This window comes from Eutrigla gurnardus (assembly GCF_963514095.1).
Source record: "Eutrigla gurnardus genome assembly, chromosome: 5".
Taxonomy (NCBI): Eukaryota; Metazoa; Chordata; class Actinopteri; order Perciformes; family Triglidae; genus Eutrigla; species Eutrigla gurnardus.
The window spans coordinates 15261317-15282043 of record NC_139919.1 but is presented as its reverse complement, the minus strand read 5'-3'; the positions used below and the strand labels follow the sequence as shown (position 1 = coordinate 15282043).

Below are 20727 nucleotides of genomic sequence, written 5' to 3'. Positions count from 1 at the left end.
GAGGAAAGAAGAGAGGGGAAGAGGGATTAAGAAAGAGGGGACAGAGGGGCAGCGTGTACGACAGATGGAGGAACACATCAAATACCCGATCGCTGAAAGAAACAGATAAACCGATACATCAAGACTTCTGGGCCAAGATCAACATTTGAAAGACAAATCAATGTCATGACATACCATGTTTTGATTGTTTAATAGATTTTGTTAACATATATGAACAATCATAATAATGAAGACCCCTTAAATGAGGATATTACTGTAGAGAAAGTGTCTTCTTTTGATCATTTTACTGTTGCAAAATACTGCAGTGTCCTGATGTGCGGACATGTCTGCCATCAAGAAGGAGGGAGAGCAGTGTGAATAGGTGAGTGTCACTATTCATGTCTGATCAGAGCAGTTAGCAGGGGAGCTGTGTACTCCTGAATAGACAGCTTAGTGGCCATTATGCGGTCTGGAGAATTTGTCCTGTTCACTATTGTTACCCTCAGGAGGTATTAGCACACACACACACACACACACACACACACACACACACACACACACACACACACACACGATTACACTCACACACTAATGCACAGATGCACCTAAACATTCATTCCATACTCTATTTTTATGTTATAGTTGTATGTCTCTTCTTTAAATGCAGACCCCCCCCTACTCAATAATAGGCCGCTCTATTGACAGACCTGCTTGTTCACTGAAGGAGTCTTTTCTCATTAGGGCTGGGATTTTGTCGCTGGCCCTGCAGGCTCCATTGTCCCACTGCAGAGCGGGTTATTAGGCCTTCCCGCTGTAACAACCCCCCCTGCTGAATAGACCTGAGAGGAGTGGAGAGCCTGCGAAGGGCCGGACAGGGTCTGGCAATTAGCAAAGACATGTTTGAAGAGAGGAGGGGAGAGGAAAGAATGCAAGAATCAAGGAGAAAGAGAGCGGACCTGCGCTACAAAAAGGCTTCTTTTGAAGTTTTAGAAACTTTTGTCTGCTTTTTGCTGCTTCGCCGTTGTGCCGTCATCAAAGCCAAAGACTGGTTCTTCAACACGCAATACCCCTCCTCCTCTTCCCTCTCTTGCCTTTCTTTTCTCTCCCGTTCTTCGCTCTCATTCGTTACTCTTCTCCCCGAGAATTCATTTGTGCCAGCGCTGAAAAGCCCTGTATCTTCTGCAGCCGCTTTGATGTCTTAATGACGACGTGAAGAGCGAATCATGCTCAGAGACCCCCCCCCCCCCCCCACCTTCACTCTCCCTTTGTCGCTCTTCAGATTCCAGCAGTCACATCTGGCTTTTCCAAACTCACCTCACTGACAACGAGCAGGCGGGATGCAACGCAGACAAAAAAAACACCCTCGCATTCAGAGCGACGAAAAGAAAAAGCAGCAGGCATGGAAAAACTTGTTCCACTTATCAAAAGGTTTATCACAGTTTCAGCTTTGTATCCCGAAGCCAGAGTTTTATCTGGATTCAGGGAAGTTTTCTTGTCATGTGGTCGTAAAAGGCGGGTAGACTAAACTGTTGTGTATGGGTTTTTTTTAGAGCTGCCACCATATCTCCACTCCAGGAAGTTTGATAAAAACACGTTTATCAGTTGTATTTCTAAACATTTAACATAGCTGAGGTTCGAAAAAAGGCAGACAAAGATACTGATTACAGCAAATGACTGCGGACATATCAAATGAAATTATATGTAATTCGAAACAGACAATGTCGCTGTAAGAAATGAGCTCCAACAGACTGGTTTTGTTCGGAGCCTTTAGGTGTGCGTGTCTGCATGTGCTTACTTGTATATTGTCGCTGCATTCCACTGCATTATATTTCACATAAAAGCATTCACAATGCGATCTGGCTGTGTTCTCTGGACAAGGTGTGTGTGTGTGTGTGTGTGTGTGTGTGTGTGTGTGTGTGTGTGTGTGTGTGTGTGTGTGTGTGTGCAGTTTCCCCCCATGGTTCTTAGGCAAACACAGCAATGGTTTTGCGGCGCCTCTGCTATCAGCCTGGAGTTTGATCAGTGTGACAGCATGCTGAAAACTGATACACTCTCTCTCTCTCTCTCTCTCTCTCTCTCTCTCTCTCTCTCTCTCTCTCTCTCTCTGTGGCCAGGACCAGAATCTCTTCTCTACGTTCCTCGTCTACTTTGCGTTTTCGTGTATAGACGTATAAAACATTTTTAGATGTTTGCAAAGATTGACTTCTCTGTGTGCACATCCCTTCGTGACTCATTCTGTATCCATCACCCTCAACTTTGTCCACACGTTGTCATCATCCACGCTTTCCATTCAAGGACGACATCATTTGAGAATTGCTCCGTATGCGAGCATAGTATTGATGGGCGTTGGAGGCACGTCCTGCCAACGTTGGTTGGATGTAACGTGACGAGCCGAGGGTGTCCTTCTCGGGTTCTCGGCTGTAACTCCGCTTGGCCCGAAGACCAAAGCTCTCACAACAAGTGGAAACATAAGTAAGACGAAAGGAAGGGAGAGAGGAGAGAGGATGTGTCGACGCTGTCAGACATGTCGTTAAACGAGGAGAACAAGCCGCAGAGTTAAGCTGCTATCTGGCCTCGCAGACAACCCAGCTTCTACTTTACTGCCACTGGTTTTCTGCATCTATCCATCTCTGTGCATGTGCTATCTTAAATACCACAAAATAAGTAGGTTTTTAGTGCAAAAAGCGTGTTTCTCATTGTGTGCAACGTGGATTTGGAAGGAAGCTTACAAGGCGTGAAATTCCCTTGACCTGTAGATGACCTCGGGGTGAAGACATCTGACAACTGCTGCACTGTGTTAGTTTTACCCAGTTTCAGAGTCTTAACTGGAAGCAGGCATGTACGCGTACACAACAAGACGATGCAAGCATCTGCCCCGCCGACGCGCTCTGGAGAAGAACGCCGACTCTCCGAGGTAAAGAAGTAGCACGAGAGCCTCCCACTGGGTGCAGATGGAAAGCTGCATCATCATTAATCCACAAACAGCTCTCAGGATCACAAATGAGAGACGAACAAAGCAGGCATCGGGGTGAGTCATGACGAAACATCGCCCGGCGGCGCATCATGATGAGCGGGTTAGTTTTACATCGTTGTAAATAGTTGTTCATCAAAGACGGCCTGTCAGCATGCAGCCTCGCATAGGAGAGCGTGCCAGTGTCTTTGAAGTGAAACAAGACAACCGCCGATGCTCAACACGTACACAAGGACACGTAAACACTCGCGGCCACATTCGTGAGCACACACGCGGATCTACGCACGATGCCGTTATGCGCCGAGGAAGCAGGCCCACGCACACACTCGTGCGTGTGACACATCCACACTTGAGAGGTCCAGTAGTCGCTTTGAAGTGTGACTTGTTTTAAGGCCTCTCCAACATTCCTGCAGGGATCACAGTTTAAAGCAGCGGTAGGCAGGCACGGGTCACATAGAAGCCACTAATGATCTAGAATGTGTAGATTATTATTATTAACATACTGTTAACAGCGGCAAGGTCCTTCAAGGGAAGTTTTGTTTTTAAAGAGCCAAAAGTAATGCAAACAATTATATTTGCTTGTGTTTTTGATTTTTATTGACTTTACAACTGCAAACATTACCTCCTAATATTGGATTTGTCTGCTTGTACAGTCATTTATGTGCTCTACAGAACTTATAGTGGAATATTTTACCTGTCAAATGCTCTCTATCGAGTATTTGTTGTTTTAAAGTTAATAAATAATCTCGGTTTAATAGATGACTCATCCGATAAGAAAGGAATCTGGCTGCCGGAGCCACTAAATGAAAGGCCGATCCAGAATCATGGATGAACAGTCAGTGAAACAGAGTGGATTAGTCTTATGGGAGTAGTAAAGTTGGTGAGATGTCAGAGGGAGAGCTTGTGAAGTTTGTAGGAAACCAGAAGCAGAAATGTTTGTTCTTTCAGCCTTGTCCAGCTCTCGTTGGCCCACAGCTGCTGTGATCGCACCTCCAGACCGAGCTGTGAAAATGAATTCGGGGATGTAAGATGAGAAAAAGGTCAAATGGGGAGAAAAGTACTAATGAGTGGATATTTAACTGGAGTATAATTTGATACAGGGAAGAGCAGGGTGGGCGAGGGAGAGGATGATTGAGAGTTCAAAGTCCTGAGCCGAGGCCGGGCGGTGTGCGTTTCAAAGGCGGCGCGTGGCGATGGATGTGAGAGATTCGTTTAATTCAGCAAAGTGAAGTGCTGCCTTGATGTTTACTAGAGTTACACAGGCAGCAGCTGGACGAGCACGGGCACTCACGTATACATGCATACATGCAGACACGCACGGCAACCATGACAGTACACACATGGACGCAAAAGATTCATCACTTTTCAGGCAGATGCACGAATGCACACTTAAGCACTCGGTAATAAATACACATTGCATACACATGTTCACATGCACGCGTGCTCATTCACATACTCACATTTAAAGGGAACATTCTTAAACTTTTATATGGATGTGCGTTCAGAATTGATAAATTATGATAAATATAGTCAGTCGAAGCAATAAATTCCCGCACCAGAAATGCAGCGGAGAGAGGCCGAGACTGTGACTGCATTAGTCGTGCAAGAGGATAGCCATGCAATGCATTCTGGTACTTTGGTACTGCCAGCATGGCGCAGGAGAGCTCAGATTTCTCAGTCAAAATACCGTGCATTTAGGAACTTATTGCTTCAATGACTACGTTTGCCATCAACACTGATTTGACATCCATATAAAATGATTTTCATTTTAATGGCACACAAACTTTCAATAACATAGAAACCAACAAAGATACATGCAATAGTACATCAAGTATAAAGGTAAATATAAACCCACGTACATGCTGTACATGTACACATTCTTTATGCACAAGTAAATTCAGGAAGAAAGGTGCATTTTTAAGGGAAGTTAAACACATATACATGGACCTCCAGCCCAAATTGTGTCAGCGTCCATCACCTTACTGGAACTACCGTTCCTGCCAGGGGGAGGCTACACTTTGCTGATGGGGACGTTATCTATTTTTGGGATATGACAGTATATTTTATAAGCCGGGATGGTTTGAGGTTGGAGCAAATTGCTAAATATATCTGACCTGGTGCCTCTGCAGAGTGTTGACCTAACCAACACTGGTGGTTGAACTGTTTTTGGCTTGTAGTTCCTTTACAACAAAACAAAGGAGTACATGTGACCCTTTGTAACAGGTTGCATGTGTCTGCAATTAAATGTAGAGGCCTTAAAAAGTAAAACTATCATTATTTTGAAGGGAAAAATCAAAGATGAGAAAATAAGAATAGTTCTTTGTGACAAAAACACTATATTTTTCTATCAATTCATGTCCTTTTTGTCATCTTGCCGTCTCAACCCTCAAATATACAATCACTACTTCAAATTTTCCTACGTTTCCCAGATACCCTTTAAAAACCGGAGACCTGGAGCATGGATTCTGGGTTTTTTCAAATGCTATCATGACCTGCCATAAGTAGTGATTTATTTTCTTTTTTTCTGGGATAAATGAGTCCATATGTTTTAATTTCAATCTGGAGAGTTCCTGAAGACGGTGGTTATACGGTTCTCGGGTCCTTGCTTGTCTCATTTAATGTGAGTCTGTGACTTTCTATGCAGTCTGTGTAACCTATGTACACTGGATATTATCACACACACACACACACACTGTTTCCACTTCTGTGATCTCGGAGCCCCCCGTGAGCACCGGACATGAAGTAATCCAGTAATTCCACTGAATCATTCCTGCCCTTGACTGGCTTTCCTCCGTCATGTTAACCTGCTGGGGTGGAGGGTCATTCATCCAAATCATCTCCATTAAAGGCAAATCTCAATCTGTGTTCCACACTTGACCCTGCGGCTCCATCAATGAAGTGTGAACAGTGATGTAAAGCAGCTATGTGAATAAGCACACTCACACACACACACACACACACACACACACACACACACACACACACACACACACACACACATGGATATGGAAAGAGAAGAAGAAAAGTGAAACAAAAATTGAAAAAAAGAGGAATAAAACAAGCAATCTAATTTTATTCTGTGGCTTAGAAAAACTAAATTAAATTACCCAGATGCTTTTGTTGTACATGCACACACACGTTATGTTAACACACACACACACAGAAAACTTGATCCCTAACTGTATGTTTTCAGAACTCATAAACCCCATCACCGTGTGACGTTTATGAGCGAGTGTGTGGAACCACTTGTGCCTCGTGCCTGTATGTTATTTCATCGCTCTGTTGATATTTTACGCTCTGACACAGTCCATGTTCACCGTCGGAGGAGGCACTGGTGCTTCGTGTGTTTTCTCACTGTTGGTTTTCTCAACATTGTTCATGTCATAACCAAACCCAGGCCTTGTTGTTAACCTAAACCTGACCGCCAAGGGTAAATGGCCCGTGCCTGGCCACGGCATCTGAAAATATACTAAAGATGGATCGAGGAGTAACTGATGGAAAATTGATCTGGACTTATTAATGCCCCATAAAAACGTGGCATGTTAATCACATATTGTGTATTTGGATAATATCGGATGGAGATTGAATGGGGCAGGATTTGTGCTTCGTCAGCTGGAAGCGACATAGTTGAACTCCCTTCCATCCCCTCGCTGCTACAGCGAGGCAGCGGTTGCGGGAAAAAGATTCACTGAAATAAATCGGTAGACTGCGATACTTTATTGATCCCTGGTGGAAACATTTCTGTTCTTTTGCCTCCTCGCAGAACGGTGAGGGAGCCACGGTCAGCAGTAGGAAAGCATGGGGGTTTAGTTTCTTACTCAAAGATAACTGAAGGAAGATGGACCACTTTTTACAGAAAAACGCTGTTGGTAATGTTCAGTACATGCATTTTGTTCGAGGGTGCTAAAATGTAGACGTGTGATCAGCTGCTGAAGTGGAGTTTTATTACTAAACCAAATGTTTTGCATGATTTCATTAGTACAGTAACAGGAAAACTGGACTCACAGAAGTATAGACTTACTAATTATAGACTGTCAACGTAGCAGCATTGTCCTTCATGCTAAGGAAGTATATTTAGTGCAAGGGTGTACTTTCCACTGGGGATGGGAACCTCACCGGGCATTGTCCTCTTAAGCGCTATTCATGTTTGCCCCACATTTGTGTGGCTGAGAGGGGCAGGGGCAGACGTTTTTGTCGCACAATTTTCTTTCTCGATTAATGGCTGACTTTCACTTCACTTCTCCTGGAAATCGAGAAAGTGTCAATTTATTTTGGACAACAGCGCTAATTATGTGCTGCAAAAATAAAGTTTTAATTGTCAGGAAAAGGGAGAAGTGAAAAAAACGGCAGAGTATAATACAGCTGTACAGTGGATCCATAAAAGTTTGCCTGGAACTGTTTCCAGCCTGTAGGGGATGTACTTTTTACTTCCTGGAACAGATTTTTATTACTAGCCGTTTTAGCCAAAACTCAGCTCCCTGGCTTAAATGAGTTACCTGGAAGCATTAGCTTATTGAGGAGTCTGTCAAGAGGAACTGGGGACTTGGGGGGGGCATTGCTGTTCTCACTTAGACTACTACCTGACCTTCATCTGAAGCCAACTGTACTCTCCAGGAAAGAAAAAGTTAAACAGTCACATTGTTGAGGAGTGAAACACAAGAACGCCAGATGTTTTTCGAGCTGCGATCATGTTAATATTTACTACTTTTGCCATAAAACCGGTTGTTTCATCTACAAGGACAGTGTGTGCATGTGGTTTGTAGCTTCCTGGTTGAACACGAGTCATCACCTGCTGTTCATCTTCAGCTCCACTAAACGGTAACCACACAACACAGAGGCAGGTGACTTCGGGGGGCCGTGATTGGAGGCGCAGCATTTCTTCAGCTGAGATGCTTTGGTTGCATCTGATTGCTATGATATGGAATAATTCTGGGACATGCAGATCATTTTTGTCCATTTGATATTATTTTCTGGAATGAGGCGATTTGAAATGTGTAAATGTGCGTCATCAGTTCTTATTGCACACATGGAAAAGGTAGCTTCAAAGGAAGCCTGCCGCAAGAGCTGGGAAGAATTTGTGGTGAGCCCAGTGTCGGGTCAGTTTGATGGGTCAGTGAAGCAATTGGCCCAATCTGTCTCACTCTCTGTTTCCCCCTGCCTTTTAAATAGGAGCTGTGCCCAATATATTTAAGTTTTCTGGTATGCTTAGACTCAAAACGTTTTTACTGAGTGACTGACAGCTGGACAGACACACTCAGACATGCTGCTGCCTGGTTGGTAACAGGCCTGACAAACCAAACACACACACACACACACACACACACGGGAGGTTAACCCAAGAGCGGAAAACAGCACCTCTGCCTCCTCAAACTATGACGCTATATTCGTTTTTCCTCTAAATGTGTGTAGTGTGAGTTGAAACAGCTCTTTTCATGACCATACAGTCACCCTCCTCCCTCATGCAGCCACTCATACCTCACACACACACACACACACACACACACACACACACACAAACACAGGTGGCTGTAATTAGTGTGTTGAGCCCATTCATGGCACAAGATCAAACTGTGGAAATACAGAGCTCTGCTCAGAGTTCGACACACTCGCACATAGCTACATATTCATGCACCTTCAATCCTTATTTCCCTTCTTCTCCCTCTGCCGTGATGCTGACTTACAAAAAGGTTTCCCCTAAAAGTGTTTTTGTTTAGTCTGCAACCGAGACCGAGTTTGACTTTGCTGTAGAAACTTAAACACTCAGTGTTTACTTCTGCAGCGGAAGAACACAGACGGGGAACGTGGAGAGCAAGGGATTATGGGTCAGATGTGTCTGAAAATGTTCAACAACTCCAATCTGACTTAAGAATACACACAGTTGGTTTTTGCTGCAGCGATAGGCAGAAGTTCTGCAGCCAGAGCAGCTGGCCACAAGGCTATAAAAACAGTAATACCGCTGCTGGAGGGAAAGCTCGTAGCTCTGATAGTCAGCTCTGAGTATTGTTGACCAGGCACGTTTCTCTGTGTGCCGCCATTTTTCACTGCGTTACATTTTCAGTCAAGACTGGAAGTATTTAAAGACAAAAGCATGGACCAAAGAGAAGTAGTCCGTATGGTGAATATTGTTTACTTTGGCAACGTTCAATCAAGGTCTTGGTCAGATTTTTTACCCAGTGAAGACCTTGATGGTTGAAACATTGCCTCTCTAAATTCGTTGTAGACGTCCTTCATTAAAAGATCCTTGGGAGAGAGACATTTCTGTGCAGTTCATTATGTGCAGTAAATGTTTGACCTATTAGTGTTGATTGATATGAGGTCTGGTTGATCAGCCAATGGAGTATTTGTCAATGGGTCGAGGAAGAACTTACGCACTTTCATTCACTGTCGTCACAAATCCAAATCTTGTTTTCTCTTCTATTTTTTGCTTTAATTGTGACTTAAACTCTGCACCATTTAAAAAAAAAGACTGATATGGATCGATGAAGAAAGCCTCTTTGGATCCAGTGACTTTGGAAAAACTGAACCTGGCAATTCACAAGTTCCAAGACTTCACATCAAGTGCACTATTGATCAAGACTGTGAGCCACAGTTAAAGGTCCCTCTTTAAAAACCTGTTAAAGGGCACATTGTCTTCAGAAGTAATCAGTTATTATTATACATTATCCATTCTTAAGTAACAAAACCTGAATGTTCTGTATTCTTGAAACAAAAAAAACATACCATAAGATGACGATATGAAATGGTTTCTTCTTCTATGACAGTACGCCTGCACGTGCGTGCGTTGCTGATTGGCTCACACACACACAGGTTCGTACCAACCAGGTCCGAAAGCTGGAAGCAATTCCTGGCCGAACCGTTGACGTGTGTTGCTCATATTTCAGAGAGCCTGAGCACAGAATGGCACGACGTGTAATCGCATTTGTGAATAGCATCGTAAAGTTACACTCGTAAAACCTGTTGTTGTCTTGGCCCGGTCCGAGGGGGCCGAGGGAAGGAAGGATGAATATTTGCAGCAGAATAAAACCCGTCAGGTGTTCGTCTGTGTGTGTGTGTGTGTGTGTGTGTGTGTGTGTGTGTGTAAGATGATGAGATCAAACGCTCCAGAAACCTTTCAGAGTGAAAGATATTTACCTTATGAGGATTTTCTAAAACTGGTTGCATGTGTGTGAGATCTAATGAACGTTGGGAGATGTCATCACCTGAAACACACGTCACCATTGTGATGACTGGCCACTAAATACCCCGGGCTTAGCTGTTAATCTGTCATGTAGGCCGGTGTTGTGGCTCATAGAGAGCAGCCGTTAACTATAGTGTACGACTGTCTGTTCCACGGTTACACTTCATAAATCTCTCCCTGCACCGTCGCCTTTTTCTCTCCGACTCTTTGCCATTTCATCTCTCTCCTGCTGCCTCCTGACCTCCTCCTAAAAGTCAGTTGGTTCCCGTCCCGTTCCCTCTCTTTCTCCATCGCAGCCCCTTTCAGTGTCTCTCTCTCATGCTGTTAATGGAGGACTGTGTAGCAGCCCAAGTTATAATGATTTCCATAAGGCTACACGGCCTCTATGTAGGCAAGAGTGTAAATCACAGTGACGTGTGTGTGCGCTTTTTCGTGTGTGTGTGTGTGTGTGTGTAGGCATGTTTTACTCATCTTGTGGGGACACATTACACAGTCACATTGTGGGGACTCGCCTTCCTTTTGGGGACAAGTTGTACTTCTCTATAACGTCAATAATTATATTTTCGGGTGAAGACTTGTTTTCAAATTGGTAAGTTTAGGATTAGGTTATGGTTAGGGTCAGGGTTGGGATAAGGCTGGCAGTGGTTATGGTTATGGGTTATGGTTATGGTTATGGTTATGGTTATGTCTCCAGGAAGAGAATAGTCACCCTTTTATGAAACTTTAAGCTTAAAGTCTGTGACTTATCCCTCTGGACTTGTGTCAGAACAATGTACGATGTAAGTTGGATATATGTTTTTTTGGCAACTTGATTTTGTAACATGGCTTTTAAGAGGACAATCCCATGGCCTTACAGGGATTGTCAATGTCATTTGATCAGAGTAACACAAATAGAAATCTAGTAATATTAAGGTTTCAACTAATGATGACTTGCATTCTCAATTAATGCTGAAGTCCAAAAATATTGTGGAAAAAAATGGTAGAATCAATTAGTGTATCTTTTTTTAAATGATTGGTTAACAATTTAGTTTGGTTCAGACAGTCCAAAAACCCAAATATATTCAGTCCACAGTGATACAGAACAGAGAGAAGCTGCGAACTTTGGACATTTTTGCTCGATAAGTGATCACAATTGTTGCTGATTCATTGCGTCCTTCACCTTATTGGTTTAATCATCTAACGAGCATTATCCTTCAGCACAATAGAAATAGAAGGTGGAGAGAACAATCTTAACTCAAGGTTCACTCAATTTTTTGTTCCTGAGGTTCCAATTCTATCACTCAATATTAATTGATTGAAAACTTTATTGAACAACATATAACAAGAAGTGTTCAAAAGGATAAAAAACCACAATAAAGCCCAAAGGCTTGTTTCCATTATGGTCCTTTAGATGGAAGGGGTATTCATGGGGAGAAATTTGCACAGTTGTCATGGAAATGGATCTGTTTTAGGTCAGTGCAGTGTTTTGATTTAATCTGTGCAGCACATGAAGGACTTTTCACCTTAACAGATCCCCCTCCATGATAACAGAGCAAATTCCATCCATTGAAGATTGTTTGATAAGATACGATGTGTTTTGTTGAGTGAAAATATTGTCCTTGTTAATAATAATTGTTAATAAATGCTATGTATTGTGACCAGGAACTTCTGGCTGATTTGCTGAAATATCATGAACAAAACCTTTTATTAATTAATGACTTTTTTGTGAATTTAGAAAAAAAAAATCTAAATTCATGTCCAGCACTGGATGGTCTGGTGGTTTGGCTCGTTCCTAAATACATTAAACACGTACTGTCCACAGAGGATTACATGAGCCGCTAATTACACACGAAACACGACCGGCACTGCAGACAGAAAGTTTCCACAGAACATCTAAAGTTTTACATTCTGGATCCGGAGCCACAGCATGTAAATCTAACCATTTATTATAATGGCGCTGTGCGTAATGTTGCAACTTGCGGCAACTGAATTGAAATGTGGGCTGAGAGAAAAAGCATGTTTGGAGCGAGGGATCTAAATGCAGCGTGCGTGACAGACGGACAGAGAGACAGACATGCTCTTCACCCACAAACAAAATCCCTCAAGTGAACAAAATGTTAAATCTCCTGTCTTATTCCAGCAGAGGCAATAATGGGCTTATAACATAAGATACATGTGGTTTTATTGTTTTCCAGAGTATCATTGGACTGATGGACTTATAATGACAGTGTGTGTTTTGGTGGGGGGTCAATGCACTGGCAGGTCAACAAACTGCTGAAGGACGAATGGCGTTTTTTTCTGCTGGTTGCTACAGTACAGGGGGGGGGGAAGAATGTGGTTCTAAAGTTCATGTGTCTGACAATGCAATCCAAATACAACATCTATCTATCATCCCATCCTGCTGCCCGGGCTCTTCTGAAATAATAATCCAACAATCTCTGTCTCCAAGCAGAGGTCACTTGTTAAACAGATTACGATGTCGCGGACATCTTGGTCTTGAATTTTCTGCTCATGATGTTTTTGTTTTTAGTTGTAAAGAAAGAATCTTTGAATCTTTCTCATACAGGTGAAAAATACAACAAAATTGTTTGTGAAGATTATATTAAAAAGAGACGGTATTCCCTTTTTAAACATGCATTGATGAATCAACTCTCACCAGTATATTATATTATTACATACAAACCCGTATAGCGTGGTGGTAGTTTTTATTTAAATAAATTAATGAATTTAAAATAAATGAAAGAATACAAGCTTTAAAATCCTGCTTTAAAAGTGGGAGGATGATAGATGAGACATCTTCGGTGTTCAGGAACAGGCGACTCCTTTCTGCTCAATGAAGATGATGGAATATCACCAAAAGCTTGAAAATGGACCTCACAGTGAGATTGTTTTCTGCTGGTTCCAGGGTCAAGGAGGAACTTTGAACCTCAGTGAAAGAATGACGTTTCCTATAATAACATCCTTAAAAGACGTCTCATTTAGGGAGTTTATCAGGTTAACTTTGGAGCCAAAGTGCCATCCATGTGAAATGTCCAAAACTCCAACTTTGGTCAACATTTTGCAATCTGCTTCAATATTTAAAGCAAGCTATTGTTGCTGAAGTAAAAAATAAATCCTCAGAGGACCCAGGTTTTACTAAACCTCTTCTTCCACAGTTATGTGAAACGTGTTCACATGCGGTCGCTCCTGTGTGTGAATTATGACAGGAAACCTCCAGTCTGTGCCTGTGTTCGGCCTGAACCTGTGACCCTGGTCTGTTTTAGAGGACTCACGGTGGTTTGCTGGGCTGGTCAGATACAAAAACTCCCCATCAGGCTGGTTTTGGCCCTGATGCTGCAACAACCAGCCTCAGCATACGAACACACAGCGGCTCTGTCCACATATCCAGTGTCTCTATATTAAAACCTGGAAGGACACGACCCTGTAGGAAAACACTGGCCCCCTGGACACACTCAACGCATATAAACACACACACACACACATATACACACTGCACAGTTGGGACTCATATTTCTGAGCGTGCTCATGTGCAATTGCTGTCTTTTCTCTGCAGACCTAAATGTAAATACAAGAAGGGGTTATACAAACACACACACTCACACAGGGGTACCCCGCCCGTGAAATGTGTGAAATGTAGCACACTGTTGAGCCATATCCCCCCTGTAGATGAAAAGAGAGGAATGAACACAAACAACCAAGAAAAGAGTCTGATGAGGAACAGTGAGTGAATGTTGGAATATGATAAAAAAAAATACAAAACTTGTAAATGACAAAAGTATGGCAGATATATTTTATACCCTAAGATTGTTTTAAATACAACTTTATATTTAACAAAGTGTGTGTGAATGGGTAAATGTTGGCATGTAGTGTAGCACTCCAAGTGGTTGAAAGACCAGAAAGATGCTTTATAATAAGTACATTTACCAAAACTCCAAAAATATGGACTTTGGGAGGAACGTTTGTTGTATTGACAGTCAATGCTTGCATGGTCATGTACTGTACAGATACAGTCGATATCTTTTCACATCTTGTGAGATGTAAAGTGTTTCATAAAGGACAAGAGCAAAGCCGAGAGGAACATTCATCAGAAACATGGTGTCCAAAAGTTTTTTTGTCCCTGATTTCAATCCGAGCCTTCGGCTGATGTTGCTGATTCCGAGGCCTGATCGATATGGTTAAATGTGTATCTGGCTCTTTGAAATAACAGCTGTAGCTTACATCAACTGACACATTAAGTTTACAAGCTACTTGATCCAAACACTGGAGCTTCTCAAACTTAAATTATTGTGATATGAACGATGTGATATTAAGTGGGAGAAAGTGACTCCTGAAACCGACGCAATGCGATCAGCTACAGAAGAGACGTATCACTTCTGGACTGAAAACTATAGAAACGCTCCGGCTGTCGTCCAACAGTCGTGATACTTTGTGCTCATACAACGACTTAAACAACTCATGTGCGTGTGGCCGTGTTAGTGTGCGTGTAATGTATGTGTGCGTGGATTAGTCGTTGTAATCACCAGCCAAAGTATCTGGCCGAACATTAGAAGGTGGAACGGGATCAGAAGAAAACATTTTGTTTATTGAAAGCAGCTGAAGCAGGGAGGGAGTGTGTTTTCTACTCTGTGTGTGTTCGCCGTGAACCGAACAGTGAAACATTAGGTCCACCCCTCCAACTTTGCACTCGTATAACGGAGCTTAAGAAAGGTGTAAAACTGACCTTGCTGGCAGAAACGGTTAGCCTGGATGTCTAAAATGCTGGTTTGCGGGTTTCTCACTAAAAGATTCTCAGTTTTACACACCGGATGATGATGTTAATGAGACCACACACATTCAGTGTTTTCTCTGAACATCTTTGGATGAATGCTTCCTCTTCACGTCGTGTGTGAAGTGATAATGGAGCAGACAGCTGGTTGTCTGAGCGACGTCAAACAAGCGAGTCGTTTTTCGGTTTGCCTGTTGTTGGTTGCTGATTCGGCTCCAGTATCGCATATATACAGCTGTTATGTATATATGTTTTGAATGTCGGCAAGACTTTGATACTTTAGATGTACAGCTGCACTGTATGGACCGTGGAAGTGGTCCAGCACCCCTCCGTGAACGGGCCTGTAGGAGGTCCGCCAGGCGAGGTTTACAGGCTTCCACCGGGCCTGGGGGAGGGTTCGCTCGCTGCGTTAGGAGTGCTAAACCATGTTCCCCATTCAGATCAAACCCCTGTGCCGCGAGGCTTCAAACGCGCTGCCCCTTTTTCTCAGAACACGCCGTGCATGTGGCAGGAGGGGGGGGTCAGAGGGAAGGGGGGGGGACTGAGGTGCAACGGGAATACCAGCACCTCAAGTTACCACTTAGTTAAATAACGCCAGAACGCACGCACCCGCACATGCACTGACACACCCATGCAGGAATTCATCTCGCAAACTCAAAGGTACACACACACACACACGCACGCACACACACAAAGGGCCTTCACCACACGGCCTGCCTGTACGCTATTAATACCAGCCCCGAGGATGCAGGTCATGCCTCGTATTAGCATTTCAAATCCGTCTTTCGCTCCATCATCCAAATAGTGATGCTTTAAAGACGTTTGGCAGTGAATTAAACACCGTGCTTTCAGGTGGTCTGTATATGTACCAACATGCATCTCTCACGTATTGACTGCAGGTGGTCTGAGGCTGTTTGGTGTCTGTCTTTCCAAAAAGTACCATCAGGTTTTGGTTCACGTTTCAGGTTCAGGCCAAGTTAACCGCACCCCCCTCCCTCCACACGGATTTTGACAGACCTTATATTGCACCGTACCAGCCCCCACCTCCCTGTTAAAGGGCCCCTCGGATACATTGGCTCCATCTTGAAGCTGTTCGTAGCGTGAAGGTTCTGACAGATGTTTGTATCTTTCTGATAATCAATGTGGGAAGACATGCTGAGGGAAGGAAACCGATACGCCAACGTGAGAGTAAAAGCAATATGATACCGTGGAGCATGATATTGCCACATACAGTATGATGGTATTCAAAGAATTTGCTCTTAAGATCCTTGAAAAGTAGTTCCCCATTTTTATAGTTTAGGGCACAAATGTAAAGATTTGCATCACATGTTCCAAACAACTAATAGAATAACATAAAAAACATAATAACAACACAAAAAGAGTCTCCAGTAACTGGAGTGATTTTAGTGTTCAGGGTCGAGGCATGTAGGGAAACTTGTAGCATTCATTTCACAGCTTTCATCACCAGTGATTTGCGGGAGCAACAAGTCTTTGGCACAGTCACACTGGAGGAAAGACATATCATGTAATTTGTCATTTGGTTTTCTGGTTTGACAAGAAATGTGAATGTGAATGCTGAGCAATTTGAAATGCGTGGTGGGGCGTTGAGGGGGGGAGTGCTGCTGGATGGAAATAAGCCATAAGCCACTTTTGTCCTGTGAGTTGTAACACCTAAAAGAGAAACCTGTGAATTCATAATATTTTCAAATGTTAAAGTATTAACAGGGATGCTTCTGCAGTCCACCTCCCTAACTTGTAACAATCTGCATCCAATCTGAGAGAGGAGACCGATGTATCGCTGATATGTTGAATTCATGTGTGTATGAACAAGCCATCATACATCGTGACCCCATGCCGAAACAGCTGCATCTTGTAAAGCAGCTGTCAGATGCTGATAGAAAACAGGGGAAAAAAAGTCCTCCTCTTGAATAATCCATCCTGACCCCCATACACTTGTGAGACTTCAGCGCATAACCCCGGCTGAGTGTCGTGCACATTATTTGCTCAAAGTGGGGAAACAAGCGTAGAAGTCACGACTTCATCGCTACAATCGGAAGTGCAAATACACATATTTATTTGTGTGATTGGTTGGAGGTTACCGCGTCGGGTCCATTCACTAACGATGCTTCCTGTCTTTCTCTCTCTCCGTCACCAGATGACTCCAGTTCAAGAGGTGGTGCAGGGACAGCTGACGGTGACTCTGAACACGCCCCCGAGCTGGCGGGGAAACTGGGTAACCGCTCACAACTTCTCTCATCCCGCCACGACAGGCGTATAAACATGTGGAAATAAAACGGGAGCTTAGAAGGGACACTGTAGATAGCTGAGCGTGTGTAACACTTTAAGAAGTACAGTAGAAGATTGTGCTATTAACACCTTGCACACCATCCGAGGGGGAAAGGTGGGGCCCACACACAGATCCACAGAGCCACACATCGGGGTGTTTGTTTGCTCACATAATTGGCTCTGACAGAGTGGAGAGCAGTCTATTTGTGTGAGGTGTGATTTGGTGGGACACATTCCTTCCTTAACCCCCTCTCCAAAGTCTCCCCGGTCACCCTGCCATGTAACTGAACCCCTCTTCCTTTGCTTTTTGTTATCCTTGCTTCCAACTCTCTCTCCTTCCCCTTCTCTCTCTCTATCTCTGTCTCTCTCCGCCGTAACGTCCATGCACACTCACAATGCAGTGTCAACAAACATTTACCCCCTTTGTTTTCTCACACACATTCTTTCTCTTTATTTATTTGCCTCCCTCTGCTCACACACAACCAACGTGGACACTCGCTGCTTTAGATAAAGCCACGTTCAAACCCACTTTAGCCCTATGTGGAAAAAAAACAGCTCCCATATTTGTTTGATCGAGGCCTCTTCGGCGATGTGGGGTCGCCGGGCAAAGCGCTGCATGGCCAATCAAATACATGACATAACATGAGCACTGTTTTTCTGCTGACCTTAATAAATGAACACATTCAGTGATGTGTTTAAAGGCGAGTCCACACCGGAAGAACTGCCCGACTCGCGTCGGTAAATGAAGTCGGGCTACTTAATATGGCCGACTCGAACAACGACATGGGCGGTTCACACCTACGGAATTACAGCCGATGCCATACGTTCCGCGCTTGCGCGAGATGTAATGTCTCCAAAACAACAGGCGGCGCTAATCTGTATTGTGGGCCAAAAAAACACGAAAACCGGAAGTAGCCGGTCCTCTTTAGACCATAACACAGAGCACGCTGTCCTCACCAGTCACTGTTGTCAGCAGAGTGAGGTTGTAGACTGTAGTTGTGATTACTCTCTGAACGGAAAAATGTAAAATGTAACCCGATTCCACTGTTTATCTGGTATGTTTACCATCGTCACTTCCGGGCTTCACTGATTCGCTAGTCAAGCTGCTAGCCTCCACCAATCAGAATGGTAAAAGAATGACCGATTCGAATGGCGGATTATACATTTGAATCGGCTGAAATGAACGCCGACGTGGGCCGATTCGAGCGACCACACCAAGTAGACTCATGTCACCGACGCCGACTCTCTCAAAGACGCCGATTTTCAGTCCGGTGTGAACTCGCCTTAACAGTGTTGCTGTTAGACTGAATTATGTGTCAACTTCTTATTAGTCGAATGTTATAGTTTGCTCCTGTTTTGTAAAATCTGCCGCTCTGCTAATACTGGTAGGTATTATATACTGGTTTTAGGGCCACTGTACGCAAAAAAGTAGAGAGCTAACAACCAGCATCTATGCTAGCTAACTTCCCATGAATGTTGCATTTATTTTTCTAATTAATACATCACAATGTGTGACAATGCCTCGTTAATGTCCTTAGGGCGACGGCTGTTGACGGTTGTTGTTGTTGTTTTTATATGAGGCCAAATTGTCATCTTATGGGTGTTTTTTGATCGGGTGGTTGGGCTAAGATGCTATCGGTAGCTTTCACTTATTTTCATAGCGAACGGCAAACATCCGTTCAAGCAAAGTGTTTACTTCCTCTATGACCTCTGTAATAAATCAGAAAATCTGCGACTTTATAAAGTTGCAAATTTGAGACTTTTTTTCTCTGAACATTGCCCACCTCTCTTGGCTCCTTTTTTTTTTTTCCTACAGTGGCCCTAATACGCCGTAGTAGAGTTGGCATTGGCCCCAAAATCCCATATCATTCATGCTGTAGTATCAACCTTCTCATCTAACTCGAAACCCAAATCCTCATCTAAACTGCTCCTGTCAAAATAAACCAAAATGACCTCATTTAGCAAAACACCTCGATCTGAAAAATCTCTCTCTCTCTCTCTCTCTCTCTCTCTCTCTCTCTCTCTCTCTCTCTCTCTCTGTCCCTCACACCCACTCTCTCTCCCTCTGTGGCTCTTTGACACACCGTCTCATCAAAGGCGGTCAGTCGGAGGGTCAGCAGTATTTTTACACTGTGAAGTGTGGCGTTGAAGTGGCCCCTGAGACCCAGAACAAGCCTGCCCTTTCGCCCGTTCTGGCTCTCACCTTCCCGTCTCTTCCCTCTCTCGATCACAACTCTGTTTGCCCTCTTGCTCTGTTTTTCTTTTCTTCCATTCATGTGCCCTCCCTTTTACCTTTACTCTTTACTTTTTTTATTGTTTTAACTCCATCTCTCGACTGTCTTTTCCTTCGCTCCAGTTTTATTCGTCTGTTTTCAGCTATCTGTCAGTCTTCGTGAGATAACCTTCATTTGAACCTCATACTTTCTCTTTCCATCTGTTTTCTCCCTAACTTCTGTTTGATGTGGCTCAACCTACACAATATAAATCAGTTCATTTCAGTTGCACGTTGCTGTATTTTCTCCAGTCTCCTCTTCCAGCCAATCCCCTTCAGCTGCACGTTTCCCTCCTCTCCTCGATGAATTTCAGCCTAAGCCGGTGTAGTTGTATTCATGTAATCGTCAAAGTAGGACATTGCCAAAACTATGAATGAACTATGAATCACTTTCTTCTATTTATCCTCCACTCTCTGGTAGATCTGTTGACTCCGTCTGGTCACAGTTCAGCTGCAGTCCAGTAGCTTTTCTCAAACTCTGGGGAGGGCTGATGTTTGTTCTGTCATCCTGTCCAGCTTCCTGCCGGTCAGCAGAGAACTATATTCCACTGAGTAATGTAGCCGTAGTGAAATCTCCACATTCGAGCGCTCAAACCCGTCACATAACTCTCCTCCTTGTTTGTTTACCCCGAGCTAGAATAATAACCGTGTCCAAAGAAAGAGGCACAACTGCAGTAGTTTCAGGGTGATTTATCGCCCGGTTGATGGCTATCTGCTGTGGCTAGAACATAAGAGCTGTAAAATCAAGCGCTCCTGTGAATGATTTCCTCTGCCTCCCTGTTGGATTTTTCTCCCTCTTTGATCTGCTTTCACTGCTCCTTGATTGGTGTGTTTTTTTAAAACATAGATTAGCGTTGCCCCCTCTTAGTCGATTTGTCGACTAATCGGTCATTTCTTTTATCGATTTGGTGTTTTTTTTTCATGCTGAATGACATATTTCACGAGCACATATCTGGTTAACACAAGATTTAGAGTGTTGCTTTAAAAAGACGGATTTACAAATCTGTCGATTAAATCATGTCATAGAAACGTCCCTTTTATGGGAGGAATATGTGTCTTTGATGGAGGGATGTTTGAATAGGTGTGTGGCGTCAACTGTCCATTTAATGTTTTATAAGAAAGGATTTGTATGAAAGAATGGATGTTTGGTGTGTCTGGCTTTGTTACAACAGATGTGCATTCCTGACTTGATGTTTACGGCGACGTTACATAGATGTCTAGTGGGTTTTACGGTGGGATCTTATGGATGTCAGATATGTGGCTTTTTTGAGGCGTACAACCCTGGAGCCAGAGGTGCT

The 20727-nt window shown here is 43.5% G+C and overlaps 1 protein-coding gene across 1 annotated transcript in view; it reads left to right on the top strand.

Annotated features, from left to right (window-relative positions):
* fgfrl1a (fibroblast growth factor receptor like 1a) overlaps positions 1 to 20727 on the top strand; it is a 64576-nt gene that overhangs the window by 35034 nt on the left and 8815 nt on the right. The window contains exon 4 of the mRNA XM_084009993.1: positions 17027 to 17104. Within this exon, the coding sequence (XP_083866119.1) occupies positions 17027 to 17104 (78 nt within the window). The remainder of the gene's footprint in view (positions 1 to 17026; positions 17105 to 20727) is intronic.